General features: G+C 42.0%; 1 protein-coding gene across 3 annotated transcripts in view; it reads left to right on the forward strand.

Annotated features, from left to right (window-relative positions):
* The window catches only part of TRPM3 (transient receptor potential cation channel subfamily M member 3), a 694734-nt gene that overhangs the window by 636176 nt on the left and 43382 nt on the right, over nt 1-15176 (forward strand). For all 3 annotated transcript variants that reach the window (XM_063913891.1, XM_063913889.1, XM_063913890.1), the window contains one exon: nt 3926-4125. In XM_063913891.1, coding sequence (XP_063769961.1) covers nt 3926-4125 — 200 coding nt within the window. The remainder of the gene's footprint in view (nt 1-3925; nt 4126-15176) is intronic.

The following is a 15176-nucleotide window of genomic DNA, read 5'->3' on the forward strand; positions in this document are numbered from 1 at the left end:
GGACACAGCACAATGTAGGACCCATACTCTGGTGGAAACAGCACAATGTGCAGTAGACTTCATGTTCTGGTGGACATAGCACAATGTAGGACCTCTCTGTAATATGCAAAATGCTACGTTAACCATCCAGAGTCCACTGAGCAGTTTCAGCTGATAGAGATGTGAAGAAATAGAATTATCAGAACAATAAAGGGAGAGACCTTCATGTAAAGCATCCCAATTAACCACTGTATCTGAGCATACTGTGGTCCCCATATATGGACCATTACAAAACTCATATGAAGTAATTCTTCCTCTAATCACCTCCCTCCGGCTGAATCTCCTTAGACTGAGAAACCTATGCAGAGAGCTGGAGAAATGAATATACTGCTATGAGGTATGAAAATGTATTTCTGGTTGCTAGAACGTCTGAAACCTAGGTACAGTAGGCCCTTATACACTGCAGCATGCCAAAAACTCAGACTGTCTAAATGAAAATGGGTAATCCTAACAAAATCTACTATTCACTGTACCAAATTATATATAGTATTTATAATTGAAGTTTTAAAACTTAACCAAATATTCCAAACATACTGTATATCCATAATATACTTCTGTGAAAGTTACGTAATGTGAAACTATTTTCAAATCAAAAAATTTGTAAACTAAATTTAAAAAAAGTTCAGCTATACGGAACTATTTATTAAACTGTTTTTGCTGAAAATGCAGTTATCATAGGATGTCCGCATTAATTAAGTATTCCCCAAATATATTAATGGGTATATTCAATTGAAGTCGGATCCATTCCGACATTCATTTGTCGGAATGGATCCGACCTGGGCTATTCAATGACATCTCATTTCGACTTTTAAAAAGTTGAATTGAGATGCGGGAGGGGAGACGGGGGAGAGCCGCGGGCAGACGGGGGAGAGCAGCGCTACAGCAGCAGCTATATAGCCGCTGCTGTAGCAATGCTCTCCCCCGTCTGCCCACACCTCTCCCCCATCTCCACCTCCCCAGTCTTTCTGCCTCTCCCCGTCCCTACTCTCTCAGTCCCTGCATCACAGCTGCCGCTCATGGCAGCGTCCACCCGGCTCCAGCAAGCGAGGTCTCGCTTGCTGGAGCTGGGTGGATGCTGCTGTGAGCGGCGGCTGTGACAGCCTCCAGCGCTGCTCACCCTGTGCCCGCCTCGGCTCTCCCTGTCCCCGCCTCGGCTCTCCCCGTCTCTGGCGCTGCTCTCCCCATCTCACTTCGACTTTTTTAAAGTCGAATTGAGATGGTCGAAAAGGGGGCCAAAACCAATTGGTTTTGGCCCCGTTTTCGACACAAGCACGTGGATCGGCAGATATTCCGCCGATCCACGTGCTTTTCGACAAGTCGAATTCCTCGCTAAAAAATTTGGGGTTATATCGAATAGGTCGGAACCCCTTCCGACCTAAAAAAGTCGAAAACGGTCATCTTTTCAACAGATGGCAGTTTTCGACTTCAATTGAATATACCCCTAAGAGGGTAATACAGCAAATATCTGCAGTTTTACTTTAGATAGCAACAGCAATCCCAACACTTATGGAAGTGCGCATGTTCACTTGGCTGATTAGTAAGCAACTTTTACCTTAGCATTGCAATTGTCATTTTAACTGGCCAAACCCTGTCACCTTTGGTGAGGTCTCCAAAAAAGAAAAAGCGCCTCTAAGAGCCTAAGCTAACATGCTGCTCGCTGCTCTCAAAGATATAGAATATTAGCAACCCTACAAAGACAACAGAAAACAAGAAAATAGAGAGCGCAAGCAGACTAAATTAACAATATTTAATTAAAACTGCACAAAAGAAACAGTATATTAAGTGCAATTGATAAAACATAAAACATAAAATTATGAACAAATGGGATCCTCCAGCTTACAGTCCATTAGATGCAATAATGAATTCCGAATTATGCAGTCAAAAGCTCCTTCTATTCAGAGCAATGAATTCATCAATTTGTATTTAAATAATTTTGCAGATCATTCACTTCTCTAAAAAGTTATTTATTCCGGAAGGTCACTTTTATTAAATAACAAATGTGCTGCTTGCTCCAGCACTTTAAATTCCAAATGGGTAGCAGCTTTATATGTAGAAAACAGTCTTCCAATGTGCTTTACAGCGGCTCCGTCTACCGCTCTCTCTGAAACACACTGGGGAATCTTTCAATGAGATAGCCGCTTACCACACCCGGATGAATTCAGCTTCACGGCACTGGAAACCACCATACACCAAGCGGCTGTACCGCAACCTCCCAAATGGAATGAACGACGGCCACGGTCCCCGTTTAGCAAGGCGGACCAATGCAGGTGGCTGTGATGAAAACGGATCCACTGGTGCGGTGCAGAAATTGTAGGAGATGATGGATGTCAACAGCATAAATGGAGAGTGCCGGGATCCCAAGTCCAAAAAGACCCTGACGCGTTTCTCGACCTATGTACACTGGTCGTTTCCTCAGAGGGAGAAAGTCCTCAAAGGTGGCAGAACAAGGCTGTTAAGAGCAGGGAAGGGCAGAAGTACTGCAGGATGGGCATTGCTCTCTGTATTATATCGCTGTCACTGCATTACTCTCTGCATTATATGGTGGTCACTGCATTGCTATTCTTTATTAAATGGTGGTCACTGCGTTGCTCTCTGTATTAAATGGCAGTCACTGTATTGCTCTATTTATTATATGTATGGCAATCACTGCATTACTCTCTGTATTAAATGGTGGTCACTGTGTTGATCTCTTTATTATATGTATGACAGTCACTGCATTGTTTCTGCATTATATGGCAGTCCCTTCGTTGCTCTCTGCATTATATAGTGGACATTTCTATGCTCCCTGCAGTATATGGCGGTCATTGCAATGTTTTGTATATAATATGGTGGGCATTGGAACACTATCTGCCACACCCTTCAATCAGCTGGTCACACCTTTTTTAGCTTTGCACCACCTCCCATCAGTGGCCCCATACCACTGCATTCCCCCTGTGTACCCTTCATGCCCCAGTTCATCAATGTACTGTATAGGCTACATGAACTTTTTTTTATTTTTGTGGAGAAGGCCAGTTAACTATTGCTTGCTTATATGCACAAGCTCAGCTGGGTTTGAGCTTGGAAGTAAAGCAGTTGTTTAAGTGATCACTTTACTCTTTAGCTTTTGCTGGCATAGGCTCTTATCATAGTCTGAGTTCTGACATAATCACAATTGTAAATGGCCCTGAAAAAGCATTCCACAGTGTGATTGATAGGGAATGACAATTTTCGGTGCCACAGCATAACAAATAATGAATTAGCACCATAGTCTAATGTATCACTCGAGGGGAGGAATCCAATTACCTGTGCTGAAGTGCGGCTTTATGCTGCACTGATGGTATCACCAGATTTGCAGACTTTTGTTTGTAGCCTCTTAGGGCTGTGAGCAAAAATGTGTGAGTATGGCAGTAGAAGTAGCCATAGGGGGCAAATTTGGGTGCCGTTGCAGGCGTATACTCTACATGTCACAGCAACGGCAACTCGCTCCTCCCCAAGATTGAAATGTTGGAATAATGCAGAAGTATTACATCTGGGTTTTTACCTTTATAATGTTGCAGATATATAGAATCCAAAACTTTTTGTATACTTATAAACCATATACAGTAGGACACACATTTTACTGTATTTCTAGAGTTTTTTGTGTTTGCATATATCCTGTGTGTGCATTTCTTTTGTACTGATCCACTGTACAGTATGTAATATATGGCAGCATTTAGTTTAGGATTCATGACTAATTTGCATGTTAAATAATAAAGATCTCAGAAAGTAAAGCACGATTTCAAATGAAATGCCAAAATGTTACACATGTACTGTTGTCCACAGAATGTGATTAGCAGCTCAAGCCAACTGTGTGTCTGCCTATTCTTCCGACCTGAATTCACATTGTTATCTCTTTTTCCCCCTCTAGTAACACATTCTTTGAAGTCAAGTCAATATCAAACCAGGTTTGGAAATTCCAGCGGTACCAGTTGATAATGACATTTCATGAAAGGCCTGTCTTGCCACCACCATTGATTATTTTCAGCCATTTCACTATGATATGTAAACATCTGTGCTGTCGCTGGAGGAAACATGAAAGTGACCAAGATGAAAGAGACTATGGACTAAGTAAGACTTGTGCTGTATAATACATATATACAGTACATGTATACACTACAACAAGACAGTATATTCATATATATAGAGGCACTTTATTTAAACATTAATAACAGTTTTGATCAAAGATTGTTACCCCTACCAGCTGTTGTGACAGTTACTTATTCAGGCATTTAAACCTGGAGAAGTTTGAAAGCATAAACTCTGCATTGAATGTTGTCAGTGTACCTCATTAAACAGTGAGGCCAGTGAGGGATCATCTGTATACAGTATAACAAGTTTTTAGTTCACTCTGGGGTCTATTTATGAAGCAGTGAAAAAAGTGGAGAAGTGAGCCTGTGGAGAAGTTGCCCATGGCAACCAATCAGCTGCTCCGTACAATTGTATAGTATGCAAATTATAAATGTTACATCAATGCTGATTGGTTGCCATGGGCAACTTCTCCACTGGCTCACTTCTCCACCCATTTCACTGCTTCATGAAGAGACCCCTCTGTTTTCAAATTTATCCAAGTTGCCAGGTCAGGTCTGGAGTAGCATGTGTCATGCCCTGGCACGGTGAGTAGCTCAAATTTACAAAGGACACTAGGCATCAGCTCTCCACTCATTTTCATTTCTTGCTTTAAATCCTTTTAATCCATGAGCATTTCCTGAAAGCAGAATGATCACATGTTTAAATTATATCTATTTTTCAGCTGGCAACGGTAATTCTCATGAGGCTGTGAGATTTATCTACTTAGTTTATGTGCAAATATTTATGTAAACATTTGAAATGATGGGTTCCAGAATGTTTTGTAAGCTGCAAATATCACTTAGTTTCTACTGCAGTGTTGGTGTATAAAAATTCATAAACCGCAATTGTAATGTATGCAGACGATAAAATGTATCACATAGCATATTAACTTTATTAAGGTGTCATTTAATTTATTTATTAACCTTTATTTATTAACGCAGCACTTAACAGAGAGAATGTTTAATTATTCAAATCTGCCTTCTATCCCAGTGGACATTATAGACTAAATATGCCACCACAGAAATATTTCTTTCTTAATAATGGTATAAACTGTTACCACCCAGGGATCACTTACAGAACTGATATTATAGTGCAATGTTTTAGAATACAGGGTGAGTTTAAATGTTACAGTATGCTATAATGAGGAGAGGTGAGCAACATCGCAAGCAATTAGCCGCTTAAGAACAGTGCAATGTTCGTGTCCAGTTACAATGGGTAAGTGTCTGGTATTAGTAGGGCAACAAAGCACCTCACTGGCTCAATTACTAACAGAATATGTGATACATGTTATAATGATTACAGGTGTTGGCTCACACATAAACCCAGATTTATCAAGCCTTGGAGAGTAATAAATTGCACGGTGATAAAGTACAAATCAATCAGCTCCTAACTGTAATTTTTCAAACACAGCCTGTAACATGACAGTTAGAAGCTGGTTGGTTGGTACTTTATCACTGTGCAATTTCCGCTCTCCAAGGCTTGATAAATCTGGGCCATAGTTTTAGTGGTCTCAGAATATGTTACGCAGGGATTACTTTTAGCAAATCTCTATCGGTATCCAGATGATAGATTGACAATGTATAGGACAACTGTCAATAGGTCGACACCATAAGGTTGACATGCAATAGGTCGACAGGTGCAAAAGGTCGACAGGGACAAAAGGTTAACAGATGAAAGGTTGATAGGTACATGAGGTTGACAGGTTCAAAAGGTTTAGATGAAAATGATAGACAAGAAAATAGTTGACATATATATTAAATGGTTTGCACATGTTTTTCAATATCTGCTTGATTTTCTACCCACGTGAACTGGGAATGGTAACCTGTGGCGAGCAGAGTGAGTCACCAAGCCTGAAGCATGGCAAGAAAAGCGAGCCCATGAGGGTCAAAGTTTCTGCTGCTGGTGGTCAGATAACAGTAAAAATTAAAGATTTGACACAAAATAACAGAAACAACATGTGTCGACCATTTGTGTGTCAACTATTTCCATGTCGACAGTTCTTCTGTTGAAATTTTGTGCTTGTTGACCTAATGCATGTCGACCATTCACTGTCGACCTAAACATTGTCAATCTATTAATCCACACCCCTCTCTATCCTTTTCATTTCGTATATGTTTCCTTTTCAGTGCTGACAAATGAATCCACTTTCTTTCCAAAGCTACATGTCTCAATTGGATTATTGCAGCCTACAGCTAATTAGCCTGTATGCTACTCCCTTGCTCCTCAATAGTCTATTGTTAACCTACATTTACAGTATGTAGTGCCAAAGTATTATACAGCACTTTACACAAGCTTTTTAAACAATCACACCAGTACCTGCCCCAGTGGAACTTACAGTCTAAAATCTTAACACACATCAGGGTAGAGTTATGCAACATTTATGATATTTTGAAGTAAATGAAAACACTAGTAGAAAATCCAAGTGAATAAGGAGATAATAAACAAGCAACTCACAGATATTGCCCTGGTTGGAGTCAAATCCATGGCCATGCTCAGTGAGGCGGCAATGCTAATCACTGTGCCACTTTGTTTATTCCACCGACAGGTTTGTCTCCCTCTTTCCAGAACTCTTCCTACTCACTCTCTACTCAAGGCTTTTATGACTTCTTGATATTATTAAGTAATCATTCTCAACATCAAAGCACTGCACACATCTGTACATGCTTGTATATCACCTCTTTTTTCCACGTGCACTTGGACGGATACTTCACTCCTCTGAAAGCTGCATCCTATCTGCACTAATCTCTTTCTCTACTACTACCAATTCACAGAATACTGCTTTCTCCTCGGATGTGCCTAAGCTTTGCTATCTATCCCTTCTGCATGTAAGTCCACACTCTCTCTATCCAAGGCATCTCTTAAATCACACTGTGGCAATCTCTGCCTATAACTCAGCCACTTAGTAACATGACCAGTACTTTAATGATTGTGCTTATATACTTGCGCTCTAAACTTATGAACATATCCACCTTTCTCCAGTTCTGGTGCTATTAATGTGCAGCACGTCTCTAGAGAGTGTGTGTGTTTTGCATCAGTAGGCACTGTAGATTATACAGTATATACTTTCATTGTTTCTACTTAGGATGACCCCCACCACCATTTCCTCTGTTAGGGTATTTCAAGGCTCTGTTCTCAACCATCTGCTTTCCTCAGCTAAAGTTTCTCTCTTCTCTTGTAAACTAATACATACACTCAGCCTTGACTATCGCATCTATGCAGACACCACCCAAATATACCTCATTTACCCTGGCATCCTTCTTTCTTTTTGTTTATTGTTTCTAACTGCCCATCGCCATTTCCACTTGGATGCCTTAACATAATTTAAAGCTCCATATATCCAAAATATAACCGATCATCTTTTCCCCTTCCTGTGTTACACCAGTCAATATCAAATACCTTCCTAGTTCTTCATGCTCATTGACTCTGTATCATCCAAATGTCAGCCTCCAGCTTTACTCCACACATCCAGGCCTTTGTACTCTCAACCTGAACTTTCCCTGTATACACTCCTTTCTCACTATGGACAATACTAATGCCCTTGTCCATTCTCTGACCTTGACTGCTGCAATTTCCTGATTGACTTTTCACTCATCTGAGTGTCTGTTACAATATTACTAACTATACTAAATCCTCTGGCAATAGTGATCTTCCTCCCTTGCTGCCCATTCACTATGCAAATACCTAAACTGGCTCCTGATTACCCACTATAAAGCACTCGTACATCTATGACCTTATCATGATGTTTTCCCCCACTCACCCTCTTAAATCTACCTCTACCCTGCTGTAAGCCATAACCACCACTCACTCCAGGCTCCAAGGTTTCTCCCCACTTATGGAACCTGCTATCCTACCTGATAAGACTCTCTCCCAGCTTTCAATCTTTAAGGAACTTACTTTAAAACCCCATTTTCATTATAGTCTGTTTCGTATCTAGTTCCACTGCCCTTTGTACCTTCTTTCTTTGCTCCCCTTTATTAACATTGTGTGCATCTTGTGTCTGCCTGGTGCTGCAGTTTTGTGACTCCTTACAAATAAATGATATGATGGTGATGATAGTCTGGGGAGTATGTATACAGCACCTATTACATTGGTGTGATGCTCACTGCACTAAGGTGGGGGGAATAGCTAGATCTACATCACTAGACTTGATCAGTAATAACACTAATGCCAGCCATACATTAGGACTACTCACATTAGATGCGAGTCGTCCCATGACTCCTCCTCCCCCCCAGTCAGATCCCCGGCGTACGACACGTCGTAAGCTGCTTTTGCACCTTACAATCTATCGTACGATCCGCAAGTGACTACTACCTGGATCGAATGATCATATGTGCAGCACATACTGTGTGATCAGTTGACGCACATCGCATCATAATCGCACCCAAAGCATACACAATGTGCATGCGATGGAGTCAATGACGCGTCAATATTGTGTATTCGTACACGATATCGACCTAGTGTACTGTATGGCCAGCTTAAAGAGTAATAGGCTACTGTACTGTGATGATACCAGTGATCCCAACCCAAGAAGAACATATTGGGTTGGGACCACTATTATTATTATTATTTGCTGTTATTTCTATTGTTGCCATTATTTACACTTATTTACATAGTACCACTGATTTACAATCCGGGGCAAACAAGGTAATAAAATAAGACTAACAGCTAACAGATTTGGAGAAAAATTTACACCATGATTTGCTCTGAATAGTACCGGGGTGTAAAATTTCCTGCTTAAACACTTAGAAAAGCAACAACATATGTACACTTAGTAATATTCTCCCCTTATTGTAAAAGGCCCCTCAAAAATACAGGTATGAGTTTAATACAATAGGTTAAGAGCCACAGATTGCATTTGGTCAGTTCAGATTGTATTGAGAAAAAGTGTGTAGTGGGGCTATGGGACTGATTTAGCAGTGGATGCTATTTTGATGATTACAGAGTTGTCTGATGTCTTAAGAGATGCGCATGTGCAGAGGCATCATCCGGTGTGGTGACACCCAGTACGCACCCTGGATCTCCCGCATGGGCAGCAGAAATGGGGCGTGGTCACATGTAAAAGGGGTGTGACCATATATAAAGGGGTGTGGCCTCACAGGGGAGCCTGAGCTCATCACTACTGTACTCAGCTTTAGACTATAGTACAGTAGTAAAAGAAGGAGCTTCAGTCCTTTGATAATTTTGGCTTAAGAGGAATGTTTTCAGAGACCACCTGAAAGTCATCTAGATAGAGGAAGTCTTGTATGAGGAATGGAGTTCAACCTTATAACATCTCTGCAGTCAGGAAAAGGAGCAAGAAATGAGTGTATGTCGGTGACTTTAAAAAAAAATGTCAAGAAAAACTAGTCTAGCTGCTCTATTTAAATTGAATTGTAGGGGTGAAAATACAGTAAGGTGAAGGCCAATAAGAAGGGAATCATAGCAATCAATGTTGGGGAATATTAGCCTATACCTTTTAATGCAGTGGCAAAGTGGCATGTGTTAGGTATACAGTATGAGATGTTTCTGAACATGGATGGAACAAGATTTGGATACAGATTGGATGTGGGGGGATGACAACAAAGGACAGTTAAGAGTGAGATAGAACACCTACATACAGTAGCAAGCTTGAGAAGTAGGGTTATTGTCCTGTTGTTAATGATAATAATGTGCTATGTAGTTAATAGCTTTTGTTGGCGTGTGGAAAGATTAATAGCTCACTTTCGGGAAATAACAATTGGGGAAATGAGAAGACATATGGGAGAAAGTAATATGGGTTAACAAAGAGGTGGAAGACCTGAGGGGGGGGGGGGGGATAGATAAGTACAGCTGTCACCTGTGTACAGGTGATGATGCAATGCAATCCACTTCAGAAGGCAATTACAAAAGCAGTAACACCCAGGAAATCTAAGTGGACCTGATAATAATATAATGCATCTTCTGAGAGACAGACTGTTTAATGTAATAAGTTATGACTTACATGTCAGAGAGAGACATACAAAGAGAGAGAGAGAGAGAGAGAGGCGTTGGGAGGGAATCTTAAAAAAAATTCTTGCATAAAAAAAGAAGTAAAAATGATTACTATTAGTATTATGGCAGAAGAAGAAAATGCCCAATTACTCTGTATTTTTCTATTTTTATGTGCTTAAATCTTCAAGCAATTAACATAAAAAGCAAACTTTATATGTATACAGTACTTGTCATCGTACCTGTACACGGGGTATTAGTTGCGTTACATTACAGCCTAATAGCACCGAGAAGCAATGTAACGTAAATCCATATTATTCCAACTATGTAAACTACTGCAGACTTCATTCTACATTTTGCAATGAACATATGCTAACGACAGGTCTGTTACATGTGAAAGAAACAATATTTAGAATTCACATGATGCAGTAAACTGATATAAATAACATTCCTTTCAGAGCATATTGAAATAGTAGTCAGCTTTTCATGGTTTTAATTTGTGTTTGCAGCACATAGACATTGTGTACTAGTCAATGCTCCATAGCACAGTAATATTATTATTGCAAAATGGTTAAGAAGCCTAAAATATAATAGGTTAGAACAGAAGATGGAGTAGCTTTAATCATTTTGTCATCACACATCAGAAAATTGAATAATACCCATAGACAAAGAATCCCTTTTCTGTTAAGGGACTACATTTGTACCGACTCTGAATGTCAGGTGTCACACATGGCACAGCGAGAATAAAATCTCTCAGTTAATTGCCATTCTGACCTTGTCTTCACTGTCTACGCTTTTCTCCTGTGCTGTCTAGAGTACAGTCTGACCATGATTTAAACGGATATTTTTGATGTTTTACAAGGACAATATACACAATAGACATTGTCATCATGTTTGTAAGGAGCAGAATAGATAGGGATTCTATGGGGGGTATTCAGAGTTGTTTGAAAAGTCAGTTAGGTGTCTGTTTTTTCCTATTTAATAGACAAGAAAAAAACAGACACCCAGTCGACTTTTCAAACATTTGAATTCCCCCCTATGGGCGGGATGTATTAGATACATCACCGCCCCTCGCCGCGCATCGCAGCTATGTTGATCGCATATGTACTAACATATGCGATCAATATCGCAATGCGGTGACGGAGGCCCCCCGCGATACCTATGAGATGGTGTGCGGGGGGTCTCCGTCACCTCCCCGGGATCTTCACCTGCTCCCCTGCCGGGAAGCAGGCAGCAGGCTGTCCCCGTTGCCTCCTCCTCCCCCTGCAGCCGGAAGGACCTCCAGCTGCGTTGCTAGGGGAAGGAGGAGATTACCTCCTGGCTCCAGGCTTCCTGGAGGAATGTATGCCGGCGGGGAGGGGGGTCGGCGTCTGCGGCAGGTTGCGGCGGCCAGCGAAAAGAAGCCCATAGGATTCTATAGGGAATCGCCATCCAGAGATGGCGATACCCTCATCGGCGAAAACGCGGCGGTCGGGTGATAGTACATTTGAAAATGCGGTAAAACCCCTGAAAACGGGGGTTTTACCGCATTTTTTCTTTAATACATCCTGCCCTATGTGTCTTCTTGTTTTCAAGACAGTACTGGTTTATTAACTGGAAACATTAAATCCAGAATACTTACTTAGAGTATTAATGCTATCAATTAACAGACTTAGTGAAAGTAGGGACATGTAACTGTTTACTGAATTTAGCAACACTAGAAGCATCATTTGAATTATATGGATAAAGTCAATTCCATGTCACAGACATGGATGTTAGGTTTTCGCATTTCAAAAGAAGGGAGTTTTAAACATAGGCAAAGAATGAGTTGGGGAGAATATCCGTGGCACTACCCACTTTTATTTATTCTTTGAATTATCATTACTGCCGAGTTTCTGGAAGATCCTGTGGTAGGAGGTCTCTGTGTGAACTAAGGAGAAGGGGGGATCTTGTGTCATAAATTTTGTCATAAAGGCCCATTTCCACTGCAAAATGCAGAAGTCATGGACAGAATGTGGGAGGATTGTCTTACATTACGGTAGGCAAGTATGATTAATGCTAAGGTGGCAGATTTGAATAAAGTTATATTTATTTGGATAAATATCCATTTTATAGTAGTTCAGGCATTCACAACATCAGTCCTCAAGGCACGCTAACAGTGTAGGTTTTAGTAATATCCATGCATAAGAACAGGTCATTTAGGGCCTAATTCAGACCTGCAGCAAAATTGTTCTCTAATGGGCAAAACCATGGTGGTCATTCCGAGTTGTTTGGCCTCTAGCAGTTTTTAGCAGCCGTGCAAATGCTATGGGAGTGTATTTTAGCTTAGTAGAAGTGCGAACGAAAGGCTCGCAGAGCGGCTACAAAGTTTTTTTGTGCAGTTTCAGAGTAAAACCTACTCAGCGCTTGCGATCACTTCAGATTGTTCAGTTCCTGTTTTGACGTCACATATACGCCCAGCCACGCCTGCGTTTTTCCTGGCACGCCTGCGTTTTTTCGAACACTCCCTGAAAATGGTCAGTTGCCACCCAGAAACACCCGCTTCATGTCAATCACTCTGCGGCAACCAGTGCGACTAAAAAGCTTCATTAGACCCTGTGTGAAACTACATCGTTCGTTGTAATAGTTCATCACGAGAGAGAGAGAGAGTTTCATCTGGGTGGGTTATTTTGTTTCTGTGCAGGGTAAATACTGGCTGCTTTATTTGTACACCGCAATTTAGATTTCAGTTTGAACACACCCCACCCAAATCTAACTCTCTCTGCACATGTTATATCCAGTGGTGCCGAGAGAGGGGGGGGAGATGGTACAAATTACCCGGGCCCAGGTCTGATGGAGGGGCCCAGTGAGGGTCCAGTAGGGGCCTAGGCCCCCTCCCTCTTACCTAGCAGCAGCAGCTGCAGCTCTTTTCCACAGCCCAGCACACGCTGCTGTGTACTGGGCTGCAGTATAGCCATGGAGGTGCTTAAAATACTTTTTTTTTTTCAGTATTTTTTTCTAAGGGTACATGACCACACCTCCTGTGATTAGGCCACGCCCTTCAGAAAGTACCTGGGCCCATCCTGGCTCTTGACTACCCTGGTTATATAGGCCCTTAATTAGTACCTCTGTCATACTGATTTGTCATACTGTGCTGAATCCTGCACTGTTAGTGTGCCTTGTGGGACAGAGGTTGGTAAGCCTGCTGTAGATATTGCACTAAGGTTTTTATTGCTACAAATGGGTCCTATTTTTATTTAGCAAATTAAACGAAGAGGATTGTGCTTGGATATAATCCTCTTTATGTAAACGTATGTCTTACCACTTATCCTCTGCATCAGAACACATTGTGCTAGGAGTGAACTGGATCACCCATGTGCCCATGTATATGTAGGCTACTGCTTGCAACGTGGATTCTTCTGTACTCTTAAAAACGTAGGCTGGAAGGTACCAAAGTGCGGCACTGAATGCTGTTTTAAAAAGCGAACTGTATTTTTATTAAACTGCAGTGTGTTTAAACTTGCATAGTGTTGCAGCTGTAAAAGATGCAAACCTCATGTGGATTATAGTAAATTGCATGCAGATTATATGAACAGCTGGCTTGTAAACTAAACCAGATGCAAAGACAATTTGTGCCTGATGTAGGAGTTTTATGGGTCTTTAGTCCTTAGTAAATGTTGTCACATTGCTGCGCCTATGCGGATGATTTGACTCTGTAATTTGGAGACATAGATAGTATGGTTTATGTCTATGACCAGTACAGTTAGTGCCTGAAGACACACATTTACAATGCCCCTTCTTAGTATGTAGTAATTACAGAGGGACAGTCACATTTGTGGGATTATGTCCACGTCCTGTTTTGCTGGGGGTTGGGCCGTAGACACCCATGAGTGGAAATAGTTCCTATTGGTCGGCATGCCGACCACCGGGATTGTGAGGGGGCGGGATGTAAGGGGAGGTATTATGACCGGCGGTAAGGGGAGGTTTTATGACCAGTCACATAACTGCATCCCGTCTCGACTGTGTGTGGCATAAAACAATGTCTTTGTTTCTGGTAAAAATATCCACGGAGGATCAGACCACTATGATGCAGCACACACCCTACCCTGATTTACAATGTTGGGAGATATGATATCTTAAGATAAGTTTACAGTTCTGTTTCTCTGACGTCCTAAGTGGATGCTGGGACTCCGTAAGGACCATGGGGAATAGCGGCTCCGCAGGAGACTGGGCACAACTAAAAGAAAGCTTTAGACTACTGGTGTGCACTGGCTCCTCCCACTATGACCCTCCTCCAGACTTCAATTAGAATCTTGTGCCCGGCTGAGCTGGATGCACACTAGGGGCTCTCCTGAGCTCCTAGAAAGAAAGTATATTTTAGGTTTTTTATTTTACAGTGAGATCTGCTGGCAACAGACTCACTGCAGCGAGGGACTAAGGGGAGAAGAAGCGAACCTACCTAACTGGTGGTAGCTTGGGCTTCTTAGGCTACTGGACACCATTAGCTCCAGAGGGATCGAACACAGGACCCGACCTCGATCGTTCGGTCCCGGAGCCGCGCCGCCGGCCCCCTTACAGAGCCAGAAGCAAGAAGTGTTCCGGAAAATCGGCGGCAGAAGACTTCTGTCTTCAACAAGGTAGCGCACAGCACTGCAGCTGTGCACCATTGCTCCTCATGCACACCTCACACTCCGGTCACTGATGGGTGCAGGGCGCTGGGGGGGGGCGCCCTGAGGGCAATATAATACACCTTGGCTGGCAAATCTACACCATATATAGTCAGGAAGGCTATATAGGTGTAAAAATACCCCTGCCAGAATTCCAGAAAAAGCGGGAGAAGTCAGCCGGAAAAGGGGCGGGGCCATCTCCCTCAGCACACTGGCGCCATTTTTCCCTCACAGCTCCGCTGGAAGGACGCTCCTTGGCTCTCCCCTGCAGTGTCAAGCTACATAAGGGTAAAAAAGAGAGGGGGGGCACTAAATTTAGGCGCAGTATACATATATATAATAAGCAGCTATAAGGGAAAAAACACTCATTTATAGTGGGATCCCTGTGTTATATAGCGCTCTGGTGTGTGCTGGCATACTCTCTCTCTGTCTCCCCAAAGGGCTTTGTGGGGTCCTGTCCTCTGTCAGAGCATTCCTGTG

The sequence above is a fragment of the Pseudophryne corroboree genome, chromosome 1 (assembly GCF_028390025.1).
Source record: "Pseudophryne corroboree isolate aPseCor3 chromosome 1, aPseCor3.hap2, whole genome shotgun sequence".
In the NCBI taxonomy this organism is placed as follows: Eukaryota; Metazoa; Chordata; class Amphibia; order Anura; family Myobatrachidae; genus Pseudophryne; species Pseudophryne corroboree.